General features: G+C 43.7%; 1 protein-coding gene across 4 annotated transcripts; it reads left to right on the top strand.

Moving 5' to 3' along the window:
- The first annotated feature begins 1215 nt into the window (after positions 1–1215).
- Positions 1216–21336, top strand: LOC139575339 (protein outspread-like). Of its 4 annotated transcripts, XM_071400273.1 has the most exons (23): positions 1216–1482; positions 2479–2556; positions 2712–2777; positions 3330–3481; positions 4228–4312; positions 4478–4649; positions 5478–5694; positions 6728–6833; positions 12287–12391; positions 12628–12684; positions 12907–12975; positions 13111–13200; positions 13319–13428; positions 13591–14125; positions 14247–14351; positions 14479–17154; positions 17331–17478; positions 17646–17763; positions 18007–18166; positions 18423–18524; positions 18822–18908; positions 19100–19259; positions 20762–21336. In XM_071400273.1, exons 1-23 carry the CDS (start codon positions 1357–1359, stop codon positions 20776–20778), a joined length of 5541 nt encoding a protein of 1846 aa, XP_071256374.1. In that variant the 5' UTR covers positions 1216–1356; the 3' UTR covers positions 20779–21336. The 4 variants fall into 4 exon arrangements, with proteins under 4 accessions (XP_071256374.1, XP_071256369.1, XP_071256366.1 ...); XM_071400268.1 differs by lacking the exon at positions 20762–21336 and having other exon boundaries at positions 13594–14125; positions 19100–19759; XM_071400265.1 differs by lacking the exon at positions 20762–21336 and having other exon boundaries at positions 19100–19759.
- The last annotated feature ends 133 nt before the right edge of the window (positions 21337–21469 follow it).

Below are 21469 nucleotides of genomic sequence, written 5' to 3'. Positions count from 1 at the left end.
CGAAAGGAGAGTATATATAACACAAATGTGTATCAACCCAAAGGTTGCATGTTTGAATCTCATCACGGACAAGCATTTGAGCTAATTTGTAACTTTGCAACCACTTTCTTCTTTTGAGCTCCTTTGCAACTGCTTAGCATGTTAACAAACCCTTTCCCTAACCCTGACCTTAACCCTTTAACCTAACTCTTAACCAGGGATGGGCAAAATGTACAAAATACAATTACAAAATATAATTACACAAAATACCATAAATATTGTATCAAATTAAACCACACAATACTTCTATTTGAAATGTATTTAATTAAAATACATGTATTTTGTATTTTAAAATACAGATATATATTTGCAATTAGCCGGCCCAGAATAGCAATAACATTAAAGAAACTTCTTACATGCTATAACTGTGAAATGTTGTTGTTTATCTTCCTTGGATGAATGCCATGACTGTAAGTCACTCTGGGTAAGAGTGTCTGCTAAATGACCAAAATGTACATGTGAAAATGAACATACCAAAATGAACTGCAAAGCACACTGGGTATTATTACCTTGTAATAATAAGGTACCTTGTTTCGGGGTGGAGCTCATTGGAATAATACTTAGCATGTTTTTCAATTGTCCATTTTTACATATACATTTATATTTAGTTCATTTAGCAGACGCTCTTATCACACCATAGTGCCATGAGACTTACGATACCAATGCAGGGTGAAAGGGGGCAACAAAATTGTAAACCACTATAAAACATTATATAGAAAAGTATTTTGTATTTTGAAAATACAATTTACAGCTCTCAAAAGTATCTTATTACAAAATACATTGGAGTGTAGTTCAACCCAGTGTAATACAAATGACAAAATACTCAGAAGTAATTCAAATACATATTTCAAATACTTGTAACATAGCTACTGCCCATCTGTAACCTCTAATCGTAACACCTAGCCTAGCTAACATTAGCCACCTAGCTAACGTTAGCCACAACAATTCGTAACATATAGTACGGATTAGAATTTGTAAGATAACATACGAATTGTAACAGATCATACGAACTGTAATTCATAACATATAATACGAAATGGATGATGGACATCCACAAATGAATATATACCAAATGTAACGTATCATACTGATTTTAGCGTCACGGATTTTCCTTTGGTATATTACGTCAACCCATGAGTCCAGGTTGGATTTATATAGTCAACTCCTCAGCTGCCTAGGACATCCCAGATTTAGACCGGTCGGGGAGAGCTCAAAGCGCACAGGATTTGACAGATGTTCGAATCGGATAAACTGCACCGCAAAGAGAGAATTGGGGAGCATTTCAGATTTACATAGTGGTAGCCTATATGCGACAAAATGTCAGGACAAAAGAGTGCGAATCCGTGTAATAAATTCCAAGCGAACATTTTTTATAAAAGTAAATGTCAGAACTGCTTCAAGTCTCGGGAGCTGCATCTTCCAACTGATCATGGTAAGGACCAGGTAAGTGAACAAACATATTTATGTTTTATTAGTTTTAATACTTTGGCTATTACTCTTCTGAATGTTGATGACACCGATGACAGATGGGCATGCACTCAATGTTGTATCAGACAGAGACATTCCTTCATATTGTGTCAGGTATCACGTTCATTTGTGAAATTGAATGAACATAACGTAATAGCCTAACTTATCTGTTGTAGAAAATGAAGCAATTTGACTGAATGGCCCCAATGCACGAGTCAAATATTTGTCACCACACACTTCCCACACTGTTGTAAAGAGACCGTTGACAGCCCAACTGTCAGCACTCAGCATGCCATAGGTCACAACAGGTTATTATATTTTAGAAAACATATACACCATTGCTATCTGATTCTTTTGTGCTCGTCTCTGTGTGCCGTGTAAATGTAGAGCCATTGGTCAATGAACCTCAGCTAAGTAAGCTCCTGTTTTAAAGCATATGACTCAGGTGTGAAGGTTAAGTATAAAATATCCAAGTCTGTTGGAATTTTTGAGGAAAGAATTATCTCATGTTGAGAAGCACTCATAACACAAGAAACAAAACTCTCTGACAAAGAGTTGAGCAAGTTGAGTAACTGGCAGAGAGTGAGAACATTCCAGTCTTTGGGGACATCTGAAAAAGAGCACAAAGAGCAGTTTATCTTCTCTTTTCCATGTCAACAAGATTATCCCTGCCTCTTATTTACGGCCTATTGCACGGACACACTTCATCTGTTCACACATTTTGTAAATGCAGCATATCACTATAAGAACACTGAATCACGAACGGTCATTGGCTAATCCTACAAAGGACATTCCCTAAAAAAGATAGGATTGTTATTCCTTTGACATTCAAAACATGAATCAACGAGTATTGATGCTCCCTGCCAGAAAAAGCCAAGACCCATAGGATGGCACAGAAAAACGATTTCATTAGATAGAACCTTCACAGGTCAAGACCCAACTCATTTCTCCTTGTGTTCCCATGCTTGACAGGCCAAACCCATCTATGGAGGCTGGCTCTGCTTGGCTGCTGAGGGGACAGACTTTAACAATCCAAGTCAGAGGTCAAGGGTAAGAGAATGACAAATAACTATCTAGTCTTGGACTATGGTTGTACAGAAATGTATCAGTAGTACTAGCTTATATTCTGATAGACCTGCAAGTTATTCAATATTTGCAGGCATTATTGCAACATTATCCATAACAACTCTATCTCGAAATGGCAGAAATGGCAGCGACGATTCTTCATCCTGTATGAACATGGCAGCATGAGCTTTGCACTGGACGAGTTGGTAAGAGATTCTGTATTTGAACACACACACACACACACACACACACACACACACACACACACACACACACACACACACACACACACACACACACACACACACACACACACACACACACACACACACACACCAAAAAGCTAAGCAAACCAGATCATCCAATATTAATAGAGGTTAACTACAGTATATTGTCGTGATGTATGTTTTAATGTTTTATGAGAGGATTCACTATGCATCTTTTAGCCAGATGTTGTGTGTAGTACCAGAGCAGATGATTTGGGATTAATCTGTCCTCTAATGCCACATCCCCCTCTCCCACTGACCTTCTGAAATCTCCTCCTCTGCTCTCTTTCATGTCACTCTATATAGCCTGTATTAAAACTGAGTTGCAACGGGTAATGTCTTGTTCGTGATGGCCTTTAACCCTCCAAAATATCTTTATATATATTTTTTCTTCTTCTAGATGGTGTGCAAAATATACCATGATTAGCATCATAATCTCTGCCAGAATTTCCAGTCAGACAAAATTATTGACATTGTGTATCCTTCCTTTAGACAAGCACTCTGCCACAAGGAACAGTGAACATGAATCTGTGTACATCGGTGATTGACGCAGAGCCTAAGACAGGCCAGAGGAATGCTTTGTGCATCATCACACCTGAACAGGAGTTCTTTATCCGGGGGGAGAACAAGGAGATCATCAATGGGTCAGTAATGCTTCTTTGATATTACAGTATGATATGATATCACTCCTGACTTAACTTCTCTGATATTACAGTATGATATGATATCACTCCTGACTTAACTTCTCTGATATTACAGTATGATATGATATCACTCCTGACTTAACTTCTCTGATATTACATTATGATAGGATATCACTCCTGACTTAACTTCTCTGATATTACAGTATGATATGATATCACTCCTGACTTAACTTCTCTGATATTACAGTATGATATGATATCACTCCTGACTTAACTTCTCTGATATTACAGTATGATAGGATATCACTCCTGACTTAACGTCTCTGATATATCAGTATGATATGATATCACTCCTGACTTAACTTCTCTGATATTACAGTATGATATGATATCACTCCTGACTTAACTTCTCTGATATTACAGTATGATATGATATCACTCCTGACTTAACTTCTCTGATATATCAGTATGATATGATATCACTCCTGACTTAACGTCTCTGATATATCAGTATGATATGATATCACTCCTGACTTAACGTCTCTGATATATCAGTATGATATGATATCACTCCTGACTTAACTTCTCTGACATTACAGTATGATATGATATCACTCCTGACTTAACTTCTCTGATATTACAGTATGATATGATATCACTCCTGATTTATCTTTTCTGTAAATTCTTGTCTTTGATGGACAATATTTTGAATCCCTGTCATGTCCGTGTCGTTTTCTTTTTACCAGCTGGAGTGAACAACTAGTCGTTTACCCACGGACATATAAGCAGAATCAGAAGAAGAAACGTAAAGTAGAACCCACTACTTCCCAGGTGACAACTTCTTCTTTTCATAACATTGTAACCAAGATGCCTGGTCACCGGTGGCCTAAATACATGTTTGAAAATATTGCAGAAAAATATGTCAACTACTGTATATGTCAATGATGTGTTATGCCTTTACACATTATGATAATGAAAACATATTGTGTTCATCAGGAGCCCAGCCCAGCAAAGATGGCTGCCACTGAGCCCAGTTTCTCAGTCATGAAAAGTGGTGACCCTCGCTCCAGCCCGTGGCAGGGAGAGCAGCCCAGTGGGGATCCGGATGTGGCCCCTGTCTGGACTGTGACAGATTCTGATCCCCTGGGCCTGGACGAGACCCCTGCAGGTGTGGAGGAAAGAAACCAGCCAACACATTTACACACACACTCAGACAGGCTTTCAAGTCTGTCAGACATTCACAGCCATTTCCTGCCCTCTAACACTGTCCTAACTTCCTGCAGGTGGTCATGCATACAGGATGAGAAAGTTGGCCTTTATTAGTGGACAGATTCATTACCAGTGTAGTAGTGTTATTGAAAGACTGTAGAAAAGGATGCAGGGCTCATGCTAAACAATAATCTCTAATATATTTCACAGACACAACTAAGATTAATTATGCGAGCAGAGCAGACATTTATCTTAATAGCGGTAATGTGATGAACGGTAAGTGCACACTAACTATGTGGAGGCAGACTTATTGGTGTGTCTGGGCCTAGGTTATAACGGAGAGCAGGATCAACTCCTGTAGTGCAGACTGTGCCTGTAGGGGACTTCATTAGGCTGTTGTAGATTACAGATTTTACAGCTGCTTTTCCATGGCCTGGGAGCAGATGAAAATCAAAACAAACAGGAGGCATCTCTTTAATGAGCTGTGGTCTGTTAGGTGCAACTTTATAGTGACACTATGTAGGGGTGTCCCTCGAATGTCTACTATGGTCAAACGTGACACTTTCTTAGATGGGAGACATTATAGTAACTATCTGACCAGATTCCTCATATAACAAGTCTTAGAAGTTCGATTTTTCAGAACAAGATTCTCATAAAAATCTTGCCACTGTCCTGCTATTTGTGTTTCGGTCCAAAAGCAACGACCTAAAGTATCATGCAAAACATAGACCTAACCTGTGCAGTCACAGTCTGAAAACAACCCTCTTTATTGAATAACTCTCCTCAGGTCATGATCCCCACTACCTCCCTTCAGCCTCCAGTGACCCCCTGACCTTTGACGGTAGTCTGCGGCTCTCCAACGGCTCCTGTATCAGTAGCTCTGTGAGTTCCCTGGACTCTGTGTCTAGCGAGGGGACTGACACCAGCAGCGACAGCCTGCCCACAGAGTCTACGCCATACAGAGACCACCCACCTGCCAACAAGAACAACAGGGCAGAGAGAAGGTGAGAATCATGGAGAAGAAATGTTATCAGTTGTGTCTGATATTGGGAGATCTATAATGAACGCAATGTTCTTGGACATTAGTTACAATTTTATTTACTTGGTTTTGTATTTGTTGTGTGTTGTCATGAAAATGCTAACAGGCATAAAACGGGTTTGGCATGAGCTAGGACCAAATGTGCTAGCAATTAGCACTAAAGGACAGCAGATGCCTCCCTGTTTCTCTCTGTATAAAATGGTACACACATTACACACAGCTCAACAGCACATCAAATATCCATATTCTTCCATTAGGGAGGTAACGTTTTTTAAATTTAGCTTATAGAAGCGCTCCCAGTTTGTTCCCTAACAACAGCATATACAGTATTTGGGCTACGTGACGGGAATACCTCCTTGGTCTGTGTGTTTCATTCATTGCCTTCTAAGGACAGACAGAATCCTTGCCCTGAATAAGGCCTCGAAATTCCTAAAGGATTGTGTAATTAGATATTTTGAAGGAATTATTCTTCTGAGTTCCTCACTAACTGCCAGTCATCAGAAAGTAGGAGAAATGTCAAGGCAAGACATTACACTGACTGAGGGCACAGTATTATGTTTGTGCCAACTCATACAGATACATACATGCCTCAACAAGAATTTATCATCCCTGTTATAACAGGACAGATGCTACACCCACAGTTTATTAAAGATAGTATTCGCTTTTGTGGTTATACTGTATATACAAACTCTCTATCTGATTCTTCTAGGGAATTCCATCTATGTAATATCTGCTATCTTTATAAACAAAACATGACACTGGAGGTGAGGATGTCACTTGAAATTCAAATTCAACAGTAGCACTAGATGGATGTAGGTGACATGGGTGTCCTCAGTCTAGGCCCAGCTTGGGGGTACAGAATAAGTGGCGGTGACATTATTCAGCTGTCATCCTGAAGTTCTTCCTGCAGGAAGTGATGTCACAGCCCACCTGTGAGGGGCCATGGAGGACACCATGGCTGTTTGTTGAATGACAGGCTTGATTTTCCTGCTTTTCAGCTGCTACAATGAGCCAGGGAAGGCTGGGAGGAGTGCTGTGGGAGAGGACCTGGGTCAGGCTGGATCCAGGAAGGGGAGGAGTGAAGCTCGCAGCAACCAGAGAGAGGTATCAGTCACACCGTCACAGTGTTTTTACATTGCAGTCAGTCCTCCCACTCCCGGTAAGGCTTGTCACATTCCTCCACTATAACACCATCACTTGAACCACACCTCATAATCCAAAGAGTAACCATAGCTTTTAAGAATAGCAACACTTGTTACCCACCAGGAAGGCCCAAGACAAGCACTCCCTTAGGACAGTGTACAGTGAATAGTGTTTCCACATCTACACACATAGATTGGTATTTTACACACCATTGATGGAGTCTGTCATTGTTAAGGTAATGTACACGTACGTGTACACCGCACAGCTGTTCCCGCTAGTTCTCCATTGGACTTGTTTGGACATGACTCATAAGACCAGGTGTTGGAGAGGCAAAGACGTCACCTCAAACGTTTCGGCTCTGGCCTGATTGCATGGTGTGTAAGGCTCATGGACAAGGATGAAGCGCTACTCTTACATTCCACACTGTCAGGTGTGTGTGTGCCACGTGTGTCCACACTGTCAGGTGTGTGTGTGTGTGCCACGTGTGTCCACACTGTCAGGTGTGTGTGTGCCACGTGTGTCCACACTGTCAGGTGTGTGTGTGTGCCACGTGTGTCCATACTGTCAGGTGTGTGTGTGTGTGCCACGTGTGTCCATACTGTCAGGTGTGTGTGTGTGTGCCACGTGTGTCAATATATGTGTGTTTAGTTCCATACCGAAATGCAGGAGTTTGGCATGGCTAAGTCAATCCTCCCATCAGCCGTGTTGAGGCATGTGTTAGTGTGTGTGAGTAAGACAGGGGGAAGAAGGTGAATAATTCAGGACTGTGTTGTGTTCTCTAACTAAACTGGTTTTAATGCTCTGACGGGGCTCCGTCTGCACTTCATGCTGTGTGTTGTAATCTCAGAATGGCATTCCTCTTAGACACATTTTCCATTTACCCAAACATGGATACTATGTAATTAGGGATCTGCCTGTAAGACCCAGACAAACCTCTGCTAACTCATAACGGTGATGGTATCTTACAGTACAATGACCCAGCTGTTGTATCTGTAGGGAGCTGTTGTATCTGTAGGGACCTGTTGTATCTGTAGGGAGCTGTTGTATCTGTAGGGTGCTGTTGTATCTGTAGGGAGCTGTTGTATCTGTAGGGAGCTGTTGTATCTGTAGGGAGCTGTTGTATCTGTAGGGAGCTGTTGTATCTGTAGGAACCTGTTGTATCTGTAGGGACCTGTTGTATCTGGAGGGACCTGTTGTATCTGTAGGGACCTGTTGTATCTGTAGGGAGCTGCTGTTGGTCATGTGTTTGAGGCTGGGCGGCACTATCACTGTATAGTATCTCCTGAGTCAAGTGCACATCTGTTTGTGAAATGACAGTCACCATGTTCTCAGACTGCCTCCTGTGATTAAGGTAGTGACTAAAGCATAAGTATCAGTCTGTCTACTCCTGACAACAACAAATACATGACCAGCATTTAGGATTAACACTACAGTATAGAACACATGTACAGTCCATACTGGTACACAGTATGCACATCATTGTACTAGATGTAGAAAACATACTGTTGATGTTACAGGAGGCTGCTGAGGGGAGGATGTCTCATAATAATGTCTGGAATGGAGTAAATGGAATGGTATTGAACACATCAAATCAAATCAAATCAAATTTTATTAGTCACATACACATGGTTAGCAGATGTTAATGCGAGTGTAGCGAAATGCTTGTGCTTCTAGTTCCGACAATGCAGTAATAACCAACAGTAATCTAACCTAACAATTCCACAACTACTACCTTACACACACACACACAAGTGTAAAGGGATAAAGAATATGTACATAAAGATATATGAATGAGTGGTGGTACAGAACGGCATGGCAGATGCAGTAGATGGTATAGAGTGCGGTATATACATATGAGATGAGTACTGTAGGGTATGTAAACATAAAGTGGCATAGTTTAAAGTGGCTAGTGGTACATGTATTACATAAAGATGGCAAGATGCAGTAGATGATATAGAGTACAGTATATACATATGAGATGGGTAATGTAGGGTATGTAAACATTGTATTAAGTGGCATTGTTTAAAGTGGCTAGTGGTACATTTTTACATAATTTCCATCAATTCCCATTTTTAAAGTGGCTGGAGTTGAGTCAGTATGTTGGCAGCGGCCGCTAAATGTTAGTGGTGGCTGTTTAACAGTCTGATGGCCTTGAGATAGAAGCTGTTTTTCAGTCTCTCGGTCCCTGCTTTGATGCACCTGTACTGACCTCGCCTTCTGGATGATAGCGGGGTGAACAGGCAGTGGCTTGGGTGGTTGTTGTCCTTGATGATCTTTATGGCCTTCCTGTGACATCGGGTGGTGTAGGTGTCCTGGAGGGCAGGTAGTTTGCCCCTGGTGATGCGTTCTGCAGACCTCACTACCCTCTGGAGAGCCTTACGGTTGTGGGCGGAGCAGTTGCCGTACCAGGCGGTGATACAGCCCGACAGGATGCTCTCGATTGTGCATCTGTAGAAGTTTGTGAGTGCTTTTGGTGACAAGCCGAATTTCTTCAGCCTCCTGAGGTTGAAGAGGCGCTGCTGCGCCTTCTTCACAACGCTGTCTGTGTGGGTGGACCAATTCAGTTTGTCCGTGATGTGTACACCGAGGAACTTAAAACTTTCCACCTTCTCCACTACTGACCCGTCGATGTGGATAGGGGGGTGCTCCCTCTGCTGTTTCCTGAAGTCCACAATCATCTCCTTTGTTTTGTTGACGTTGAGTGTGAGGTTATTTTCCTGACACCACACTCCGAGGGCCCTCACCTCCTCCCTGTAGGCCGTCTCGTCGTTGTTGGTAATCAAGCCTACCACTGTAGTGTCATCCGCAAACTTGATGATTGAGTTGGAGGCGTGCATGGCCACGCAGTCGTGGGTGAACAGGGAGTACAGGAGAGGGCTCAGAACGCACCCTTGTGGGGCCCCAGTGTTGAGGATCAGCGGGGTGGAGATGTTGTTACCTACCCTCACCACCTGGGGGCGGCCCGTCAGGAAGTCCAGGACCCAGTTGCACAGGGCGGGGTCGAGACCCAGGGTCTCGAGCTTGATGACGAGTTTGGAGGGTACTATGGTGTTAAATGCTGAGCTGTAATCGATGAACAGCATTCTCACATGGGTATTCCTCTTGTCCAGATGGGTTAGGGCAGTGTGCAGTGTGGTTGCGATTGCGTCGTCTGTGGACCTATTGGGTCGGTAAGCAAATTGGAGTGGGTCTAGGGTGTCCGGTAGGGTGGAGGTGATATGGTCCTTGACTAGTCTCTCAAAGCACTTCATGATGACGGAAGTGAGTGCTACGGGGCGGTAGTCGTTTAGCTCAGTTACCTTAGCTTTCTTGGGAACAGGAACAATGGTGGCCCTCTTGAAGCATGTGGGAACAGCAGACTGGGATAAGGATTGATTGAATATGTCCGTAAACACACCAGCCAGCTGGTCTGCGCATGCTCTGAGGACGCGGCTGGGAATGCCGTCTGGGCCTGCAGCCTTGCGAGGGTTAACACGTTTAAATGTTTTACTCACCTCGGCTGCAGTGAAGGAGAGCCCGCAGGTTTTGGTAGGGGGCCGTGTCAGTGGCACTATATTGTCCTCAAAGCGGGCAAAAAAGTTGTTTAGCCTGTCTGGGAGCAAGACATCCTGGTCCGCGACGGGGCTGGTTTTCTTTTTGTAATCCGTGATTGACTGTAGACCCTGCCACATACCTCTTGTGTCTGAGCTGTTGAATTGCGACTCGATTTTGTCTCTGTACTGAGACTTAGCCTGTTTGATTGCCTTGCGGAGAGAATAGCTACACTGTTTGTATTCGGTCATGCTTCCGGTCACCTTGCCCTGGTTAAAAGCAGTGGTTCGCGCTTTCAGTTTCACGCGAATGCTGCCGTCAATCCACGGTTTCTGGTTTGGGAATGTTTTTATCGTTGCTGTGGGTACGACATCGTCAATGCACTTCCTAATGAACTCGCTCACCGAATCAGCATATTCGTCAATATTGTTGTTGGACGCGATGCGGAACATATTCCAATCCGCGTGATCGAAGCAGTCTTGAAGCGTGGATTCAGATTGGTCGGACCAGCGTTGAACAGACCTGAGCGCGGGAGCTTGTTGTTGGAAACATGTGTTTGATGTGTTCGATACCATTCCACTGATTCCGTTCCAGGCATTACTATGAGCCCGTTCTCCTCAATTAAGGTGCAACTGGCCGCTTGTAGTTGATTTTTCACAGACTACGGCTGGTGTACTGTATATCGTTCTGTTTATATTATGAGATACTGTATGAACTGTTGAACCCAGTAATATGATTTAGCTAGACACATCATATACAGTATGGCCATCCCATGGGGTCAAAGGTTTAACGTTAATCTCTGATTAAATCCCTCTGTAGGATTTTTCTCTTAAGTTCCTGCCTGACGGAACATATTATCCCATGTGATCATTTATGTTCCTCCAGTTCCCGCAGGTTTAAAAAAAATAAATAAAATTGGGGTCAAATGCCTGTTCACAGTTCACTCTGTCCCCCAGGCTCAGATTCCCCAGATAGTCCCACTTCCCCTTTCCCATCCTATTCTAGGGAAAAGGGACTTCATTGGAAGACAGCAACTGTCCAGAATGGTCAGTGTTGTTGGAGAAGGCAGGAGGCTAGTTCACACTGCTGGCGGGAGCAGAGTGTTCTCTCCCTCATGTTACTGTTATGTGTCCTTGGATAGTTTTCTATGCAAATAGCTGGGCACAGACGAAGAATGTTCTGGATTTACTGAAGTGGTTGTTTTTCCTTTTTTTTTTTTTATTACGTAAGAGTAAAAAGAACGAGGCTTTTGAAGGCTCAAGTAAATGAGAAAATAATCTTGTTTCATATGGTGCCGCTGTCTCTAGTTTCATTTAGCGGTGGCTAATCTAGATTTAAAGGGACTCTCTGATGTGTTTTTTAGAGCTATTTGGTTAGCCAGGATGAAACCCAATATGAGGTAGCTTTGGTAGGTTACACTCAGGGATGTGGGAATCTTGTCAAGACAGAGATTTGGGACTTTTAACATCCCTGGGCTTGTGAGACTGGATGCCAGGGGCCATCAGGGATAATACAGCCTCCAGTCTTTTCATACACTCCCCAGCCAAGCCCAGTCACCAGAGTGGAACTCATTCTTAATGTGAGTAAGGTTTAATAGCCCCTGTATAGAGAGCACTTCCTCTCTCCTGCTGTGTCCCACAATAAGCCTTACATCTCACGACACTGCCTGCCAGAGACCTGCCATGACTTGTGGGTTCTCTGCTTGATACAATGCACACATCCAAGCTGTCTCAGTCATGATAGAGTGAAGGGAAACGGCATAATCTTGTTTTATATTTGCAACAAGCTTACAGTAATACAGGACATGATCACATTCGCTAATCCATCTTACACCTTCTACATTGTTACTTCAGTAACTGATAGTGTCCTGTTGTTGCACCCAGAAACTGCAGTCGTGTGGAGATCTAAGCCCAGGTCAACTCACCGTCCCTCCTCCTCAGAGAAGAGCTAAGTCACTGGACTGCAGGACCTCGGAGTCGGTCATGACTGTGAGTGCTTATTACCTTTGGAATTTCTGTGCACTGAAAGCATGGGGTCAAGTTGTAAAACATGTCAGAAAACTGTCACAGTTCAAACAAGGATGCTCTCATAATTTAAACAAGTATAAATGAAAGCCCCAAGTGGATTGACGGCAGTTTACTTTTATGTTGAAGTGTCTGAAAACAACTGTATGACCATGCCTCTTTGAACTCCTGACTAACTTACTGTCTTATCTTCCTTACAGCCTGATTTGCTGAACTTCAAGAAAGGGTGGATGATGAAACTGGATAAGGAGGATCAGGTATAGGAATGGACAGATCAAGAATGTCTTTTACTTTCGTCACTGAACACCTTCCCACATTTCTACCCCAAAGGCACATGGATCCTGAATGTGTGCGTGTACATTTAATGATGTTTAAGGTGCTGTGGGTCCTTGATATGAAGGTGAAGCCTGACAGTTCAAATGTGTTATGTAGGTTTCTGCATCTACTATCCCTTATAATCTCTGTCTGCTCCCCTCTAGTGGAGGAAATACTGGTTTGTGCTATCAGCTGACAGTCTGAGGCACTACAAGGATTCCTTCGCAGAGGAGGCAAGTTCATGTGCATTTTCATTTTTACTGAATGAAGTACACACAGATATGTGATTTTGTGAGGACAGGGAAACATGGTTTTGTTATTTTTTCATCCCGAGTCTTGAATTGATGTTTGTCATCTGCTCTTGTTAGAACTCAGATCTGGAGGGGGAGATTGACTTGACCAAGTGTCATAATGTCTCAGAGTACCAGGTACAGAGGAACTACGGCTTTCAGATCCATGTAAGACTAAATCTATACCTACAAAAATGTAAATCAACAGATGAATGTTGATCCATTTTATATATACAGTAAGTCTCCTATACTCAATCAAAGTAATATTCCTAATGTCTTCCCTCAGACCCAGAAGTGTGTCTTTACTCTGTCAGCCATGACTGCAGGGATACGGAGAAACTGGATCCAGGCCCTCATGAAGAATGTCCATCCATCTAACGCTCCTGATGTAGCCAGGTAAATGGCGTCTGTAATACCAGCCTCACTACTACATAGTAATACATTAGTAGACTACCACCCTTCTATAGTAGTGATGGGAAGGTCTCTGCCTTTGTTTAGGCAGAATGCCTCGTTTCCTCCGTCAGTAAGTATTTGTGTTATTCTGTTGTGATTGTAAAGCAGCTTGCCAGTCCATCGCATCCCTTGCAGCCCATCAGAGTCACTGCCCCTCCCTAAGCCAGATGTGACCCAGGACTCCTCCCCCTCCTCTGAGGTCCCTACAGAGAGAGTCCAGGGGCCCAAACAGAGCCGCATCCGTGAGAGGAGACGCGAAGGGCACTCCAAGACCTTTGACTGGGCTGAGTTCAGCCCTATGGCCGTGCTAGCCTCTGAGCAGGAGGTGCAGCAGGAGACAAAGGAGCCTCTTCGGATGGAGGTAGGGGACCTGGAGAGGAAGAGGAGGCGAGAGGAGAGGAGGAGGAGGTATGACAGCATGCTAGGCTCCCTTGTGGGCTGGGAGATGGACTGTGACAGAGGAGGTATCAGTCCCAGGTCACCCAGGACTCACCAGAAGGTGCAGAGGGAGATTGAACAGTGCTGGCAGCAGGTGGAAAGGACTGCCTTTAGACAGGAGAAGACTGCTCCATTGTACACTGAGTCCCAGGGCAAGGATAAAGAGGATATGGGGATTCTACTGGAGACCTACCACAGGAGGGTGAGTCTGTGTATCTCAAAATGATTCCTAACAGGAACAATGTTAACGTTATGAGGTGCTTTCTCTGCTGCTGGTTGGCTTACCGGTGGACTTACTTTATCTCTGTGTCTTGTGATTAAAGGTAGAGGAGTTGAAGGGCCAGTTGGCAGAGTCAGACCATCGCAGGCTTGAGCTGGAGGCTCAGTTGAGCACTGCATTAGGATGCCAGCATCATGCCTCCCTGCCGGTAAGGAAAAATAAATATTGGCCTATACATAGTATGGATATGCTCTGTATTTCCATCTATAATACTTCCACTTTGCAACAATGATAACTACCTAATCATAGACAATTGTCTTGCCTCCTCCTGTAAGCTTGAGGCCCCAATCTGCCCAGAAGCTGATCTTCCCTCTTTGAAAAGCCTGACTGACATGTACAGGGAGACCAGAGAGCTCCTCCAGCAACAGGAGCTGAAGAGACAGAACATACAGGAGCAGCTCCAGGAGCAGCTTGGCCTGTCCCTGTCATCGGCCCCTCTGGAGAAGCACAGCTCCCCTGGAACTCACCCATCACCACCACCCAGCATCTGGCTGCATGACACCGAGGGAAACCTCCAGGAGCTGGAGGATCTGTTCCCTGACTGCCCTATATCAGTAAACACACCTGTCATGTCACCAACCTCAGACACAGAACTCTCATCTTACTCTGTGCCTCAGAATGGAAGTGAGAACAGAGGGCCTAACTTGGGCAGTGAAACTAGCTCTCAGACACAGTTTGAAAATGGAAGCCATCAACAGACATCGATTCCAGAATCGCACACAAAAAGTTGTGCATGGAGCCCAGATTCACTGAGCATGGGGGAAACTCAGGAAAGAGCCAACAGCGTGAGAATAGACAACCTACTATGCTGTGAGACACCCAGGCCCACGGAGGAGGAGTACGTAGACCCAGACCAGGCCATCGTGATGAGGAGACTATCCCAGGAGGTAGAGCTGCTCAGCAGCCAGAACGAGGCCCTCAACCAGCGCAACCAGGAGATGCTCAACCAGCTGACGGAGGCAGACAGAGAGATAGAGAGACTGAAAGCAGAGCTTATCACTCAGTACAGTGGGCCTCAGTTCCTCCCTGAGGCAGAGCAGCACAGCCAGACCAAAGTGGAAGGCCTGGAGAAGGAGCTGCGCAGGAGAGATGAGCAGCTCCAGGAGGCTCAGTCCCTACTAGCCTCAATGGACCAGCGTCTAACGGAGACAGAGGTACAGCTGCAGCTCAGGGAGGACACTTTCAAAGACCTGGGCTTCCCAGCAGAAGAGGATGATGATGATGATGAAGAGGAGGAAGCTGGGGAAGAGAATGTCAACACACACCACCTTGGAGAGAAGGAGCGGGAACACCTTCAACAGTGTCTGCAGGCCATGGAGGCCAAGCAATTAGAACTAGAGAGACAGCTCCAGCATACAGAACAGACCTGCAGGGAGCTGCAGGCCCACAACACACAACTCAGAGAGGCTGAGCGGTTGTACAGCCAGAGAGCCATGGAGGCAGAGGCTGACATCGTAAGGTTTAATGAGGAAGTAGAGAAGGAAAGGACAGTGGAGAAAGAAAGTGGATTAAGGTGTAGCAGTGAAGGCAAATGGCAGGAGGAGGTAATATTGGATTCAGGTGAAGAAAGGGTTCAGCAAGTGGTGGAAGGGATAAGGTTGATGTCCAGAACCTTAGGGAGAGTAGTGCAGGTGATTGACAGGTCAGATATGGATGTGGTAAAGATGCCATTAGATAGAAAGTGTGTGGAGGTGAACAAGACAGTGGTCAGGCAGCTTCAGTTAGAGGAGGAGTTTTGGGGAAGGCTGTTGAACAGTTTGAAGGTCAACCCATCCCAGTCCAATGAGGATAAACTCACAGATGTGATTCTAAGTCAGATTTTAGAACACATGGTAGTGGAAAAGCAAACGCTCCTCCTAGCTCATAGTCTTTTTTCTCATGATAAGAAAGATTTAAACATAAACACTGGAGGCCTGGACAGGATGAATGGATGCAGGTCTTTGAGAGACCTGGACATCATTGGAAACATAGCAGGTGAAACAGTTTCAGAAATGAAAGAGGAAGATGATGATGAGAGGATATGGAATGTGTACAACCAGCATAATGACACCGATGACTTCATAAGCCGACATTTCACAGAGATCACACAGGAGAGAATTTTCCTGCTCAACCAAATCGCCTCTTCAGTCAGAGCCTCGGCCAATGACGAGCTCCAGTCCCTGGCACAAAGACTTTGTCATTTCCACAATGTAAATGAGCCCCGGTTAGCTTCCATACACTGCACCGCCATGGAAGCCTTCTCATCCTATCGTCTCAGTAGGCTTAACACTCTACACAAGAGCCAATTTCAAGAGACTCAACAGGGACTGCTCATTGCTTCTTCTCCTTTGATGTGCAGCAGATGTGCTGGGCTGCTGAGTGAAAACCATCAGCTTAGGGCCAGACGGTCAGACCTGGAGAGACAGGGGAGTTCCTCAGTGGGATTAGGGTTGACCACCCTGAGGCAGGGAGAACACATAGACTCACAGCAAACAGCCACACAGCTACTAGACACTGCAAGTGAGCAGAAGACAGAGACGCCTGCAATGAATGCTGCAGGTAAAATGGAGGCGGAAAGCCCAAACCAAGGAGTGACTGCAGTAGAGGAAGTGTGCTGGGTTAGAAGGTGTGCAGAAGTGGTGGAGGGTGACTTCCTGACCAACAGCATTGATAGTCCAATGATAAAGGTAGAGAGTAGGGTAGATGAGGTAGAGAGTAGGGTAGATGAGGTAGAGAAAGGAATCCAGGAAGTTGATTCTGATAAGGATGTAGAGGAGAGAAGCACTACTGAACCCCATGAAGAAGCAAACACGCTGGGGGAGGAGGAGCTGGAGATTGTGTTATCATCACTGAGAGGTCGTGTGAAGGATTTGGAGGAGCAGCTGTCTGTCATGGCCAACATGAAAGCAGAGCATGATGGGAGAATGGCATCTCTCCAGCTGAAACATAAGGAGGACATAGAAAAGCTAAAGGTAGGACAACTCCCATAATAACAATTGTCGATAATCATCAATGGGATTTTTGGTAGTTCCTGAATTCACTAGAATTAAGATGTAATGAACCAACCCCAGAGAGTAGTGACCATTATAACAATGGATCTGTGGATGAATCACCTAACAGTCCACTGCGTCTGTGTTTGCCCCTGCAGGCCACATATGAGCATGGCTTTGTCACCATGGAGGAGTCCCAGCAGAGGATCGTGGGGGAACTGCAGCACAGACACCAGCAGGACCTGCAGCGCCTGCAGTTAGACACAGACAGACTGCTGGAGGAGGAGACGGCTGCTACTATCACAGGTGAGGGGGGACAGTGTGTGTGTGTGTTGTGTGTGTATGTTTAAAGGTTAAACGTTTTTAGGATATTTACAGTATGTGTGAAGGCAGAGTTTCTCAGAATATTGATAAGCTCACATTCCCATGCCACTCTAATGGAGTGAACATATCCCCTTTTACTGTGGCATTAGCAATTGAAGCAATGAAGAACGCTCACCGTGCCGAACTCAAGAGAGAGATACAGAGGGCATGCCATGAAAACAACAATGCAGGAGACGTGAATCTTGGAGAAATATGCAGGCAACACAGGTAAATGTACTACCTGTTGATCTATGTGGTTGTAAATCGTCAAGGAAAGCACATGGCGAAATAGTACACTGGATTGGCTGACAAACATCTGCATACTCCCTGTCCTTGGCTCTGTATCTGTCTGTCTGTATAACACACAGTGCACCTTGTGTCTAGTCTTGGCCGTGGTTTTCAGCTCTCAGGATCATGTTTTTTTTGTGCGTGTGTGTGTGTGTGTGTGCGTGCATACACGTGTGTGTGTAGTGAGGGGCTGGCTTCCTGTCACAGGGAGCTGGAGGTGTTGTCCCAGCAGTACTCTCTAAAGTGTCTGGAGAGCTCCCACCTGGGCCAGGCCCTGGAGGCAGAGAGACAGGCTCTGTGTCAGTGTCAGCAGGAGAACCAGGACCTCAGAACTCGCAACCAGGTCAGTCACATTATGACCATGTACTATCACAAGTGTTTCTGCTCCAAGCCAACTAAATCTGCTGCCGGGTCCTCTGTCTTAACACACATAGTAGAATGCATAACGCATACTTTTATAAACTTCATATCAGACTGTTACAACACTGCAACAAAACCTTGAGGGTCCCTTACATTTCCCTTAGTATTTCCCAATTCTTTCTTTGTCATGAAATACAAAGTAGCGGTGTTAGTAATGATGACTGTGGTTGTCTTTCCAGGAGCTGAGTGGCCATCTAGCTGCAGAGATCACCAGACTTTGCTCTCTGGCCAAGCAGGACGCCTTCCCTCTTAGTCAGGAGAGAGATGTGTATGAGCTGGAGGTAAGTATTCAGTAGTACTGCACTGCACAATAGCTATGTTGCTTAAGTATAACAGAAAAAAGTTGGATATAATCTTTATCTAGTCCAGTCAAGTAAAGTTTGATGTAAAGGTAAACTGTATCTGCCTTTGACTGGTAACACCACTAGATATCACCCTTAGCAACATGACCAACTTACAGCCTCTAAAACATATGACATACTCATGTGCTGTACATTCTGTGCTGATCTATGGCACCTTGGTCCTCTGGTGTTGTACCTGTGTCTGAGGCATCAACTGTGATTCTGTCTGACTGTTAGATCTCCCTGCGTGTGAAGGAGTCAGAGGTGCAGGGCCTCAAGCAGAAGATCACCTCGCTCAAGGATGAACTCCAGACAGCCCACAGGGTGAGATCACAGCACACACTGGCAGAATAACAATAGCCTTTGTCTGTATAAATGTATGACGAGTAGACATAAGATGGACAACACTATTGTCCTGCTATTACCATGTATTACTGTACATTTATTAGCATGGGTCATACTCTATTTAACCTGGTAATAGTGCCTGTTTATAGCCTAATCCCTGTTCCCCCCAGGATAAGAGGTATGCAACAGAGACGTACAAGGACATCTACACAGAGCTAAGCATCATGAGGGCCAAGGCAGAGAGAGACCTGGGACATCTCAGGGAGAACCTGCGGTTGGCCCACAAAGCACTAGGAGAGCTCTCACCTGCAGTGAACACAGATAAAAATGGTAAACATGACATTATGCTGGTGGCCCGGCCTTCAGGGATTCCGAGATGAACCACTGATGTGAAAACGACAAGGTGTTGAGTGCTGCCACTCTGAGGCCAAAACCTGCATGACAGCCAAGTCTCGCTGGATGTTTCCCGACCCACCTCTGGTTTTGGCAGCATCACTAGTCTGTATCGTATAGATGTCATTCATTGCGTAATACAGACAATTTGTGAATAACCTCATTCTGTTATGTATCTTAATAATATTGGATGTATCTGAATCCTCTGACTGTCATCTGTGCAGTTTGCTGTAGCATGTCAGTTAGTCCTTTAGATTTTGAATAACCCTTGACGTTCTGTCCATTTCTTACATAAGTTAAAGAAAGAGACTCTTATTAGAAGTCATATTGTACAGTGGTGCAGCATAACCCTATAGAGATCTCCTTTGGGTACACATATATAATAAATATCTGAAACATCTGTTTTGCCCTTTCATGGGCCTTTACAGTGTCTCTTAGGGGTGTGGTTGTCCGTTATTCTTCCTCATACATGCGGTTTGACCTCTCAATACTGGAGCCAACTAGTTGGTTTTAATCCTTATACTGGAGGCAACTAAGGGTTTTAATCCTTATACTGGAGGCAACTAATGGTTTTAATCCTTATACTGGAGGCAACTAATGGTTTTAATCCTTATACTGGAGGCAACTAATGGTTTTAATCCTTATATTGGAGCCAATTAATGGTTTTAATCCTTATATTGGAGCCAACTAGTTGGTTTTAACCCTTATACTGGAGGCAACTAAGGGTTTTAATCCTTATACTGGAGGCAACTAATGGTTTTAATCCTTATACTGGAGGCAACTAATGGTTTTAACCCTTATACTGGAGGCAACTAATGGTTTTAATCCTTATATTGGAGCCAATTAATGGTTTTAATCCTTATATTGGAGCCAACTCATTGGTTTTAATCCTTATACTGAAGGCAACTAATGGTTTTAATCCTTATATTGGAGCCAATTAATGGTTTTAATCCTTATATTGGAGCTAACTAGTTGGTTTTAATCCTTATACTGAAGGCAACTAATGGTTTTAATCCTTATATTGGAGCCAACTAGTTGGTTTTAATCCTTATACTGAAGGCAACTAATGGTTTTAATCCTTATATTGGAGCCAACTAGTTGGTTTTAATCCTTATACTGAAGACAACTATTGGTTTTCATCCTTCTTTCATCCATCATATACTCCCTAGTTCTGTTAGACTGAATAATAGAACAGACTGTCCTGGTAATGTAGCCAACATTTTGGGCATGGCTGCACCTTGTGAATAATCTTCTACAAATTCAGTGAATGGTGTAATGTTCTTATATTTTCTGCATGTCTGCGAAATGTAGGAATGTCAGCGAAAAAAATACCATGCCATGCCAGTATTAGAAAAGCTGTTGGTGATTCTTTATGTGGCCTGACAGTAATCACTTTTGAAACAATAGTCATGATGCTGGATCTGTTTCTTTCTCCGTAGAGTGTCAAGGAAGATAACTGCAGCTGAAGAAAGAGACACAACGCACAACATGGATTGTTCATCGTGGTATCCATGTTTACACCATTTAGCACTTAGAGATCCAAAGTTATATTGTCAAACATTTTATGTCCTATCTACCGTTTCTGTATTACAGAATTTTAAAAGCGCATTATTTGAGGATTCTGTATTTTTACATCATTGTACCTAAACGCACACTACTATTTAGCCTGTCTACGTTTGTAGATAGGCTAGACATTTTGTAGACGTTTTCCTGACGATTAACATTTATCTCAAAACGTTTGTAAAATGTGTAGAATTATTACACTGCTATGTCCAATCCAGTTATTGAACGGGGATCTTTCTAAAGAGAACTCAGAGTAAGCTTGCTTTTCTTACCTGTGAAATACATGAAAAAGTATGTATGTACCGTCTGAGTCTATAATGTAAAAGTATTATTTGTTTGTGAGTGGGTGGTTTTATTTGGAGGCGTTTATCTTGGTCCTGCTAGTACACATTTTGATGTTCTTTATTCATGTCAAGTAATCTAATGATAAATTAAATGGATTTATTTTAAATAATTGTGTGACCTTTTATCAGTCTGCTACTGAATAATCATCACATAATCAAATCATCAGAGGACTGGGAAATATACAACATATTCTATGAATGTATTATATTTTATTTTACAACGAAAAAAATAACATCTTT

The sequence above is a fragment of the Salvelinus alpinus genome, chromosome 1, assembly GCF_045679555.1.
Source record: "Salvelinus alpinus chromosome 1, SLU_Salpinus.1, whole genome shotgun sequence".
Taxonomy (NCBI): Eukaryota; Metazoa; Chordata; class Actinopteri; order Salmoniformes; family Salmonidae; genus Salvelinus; species Salvelinus alpinus.
This window is presented reverse-complemented; position numbering and strand designations above follow the sequence as displayed.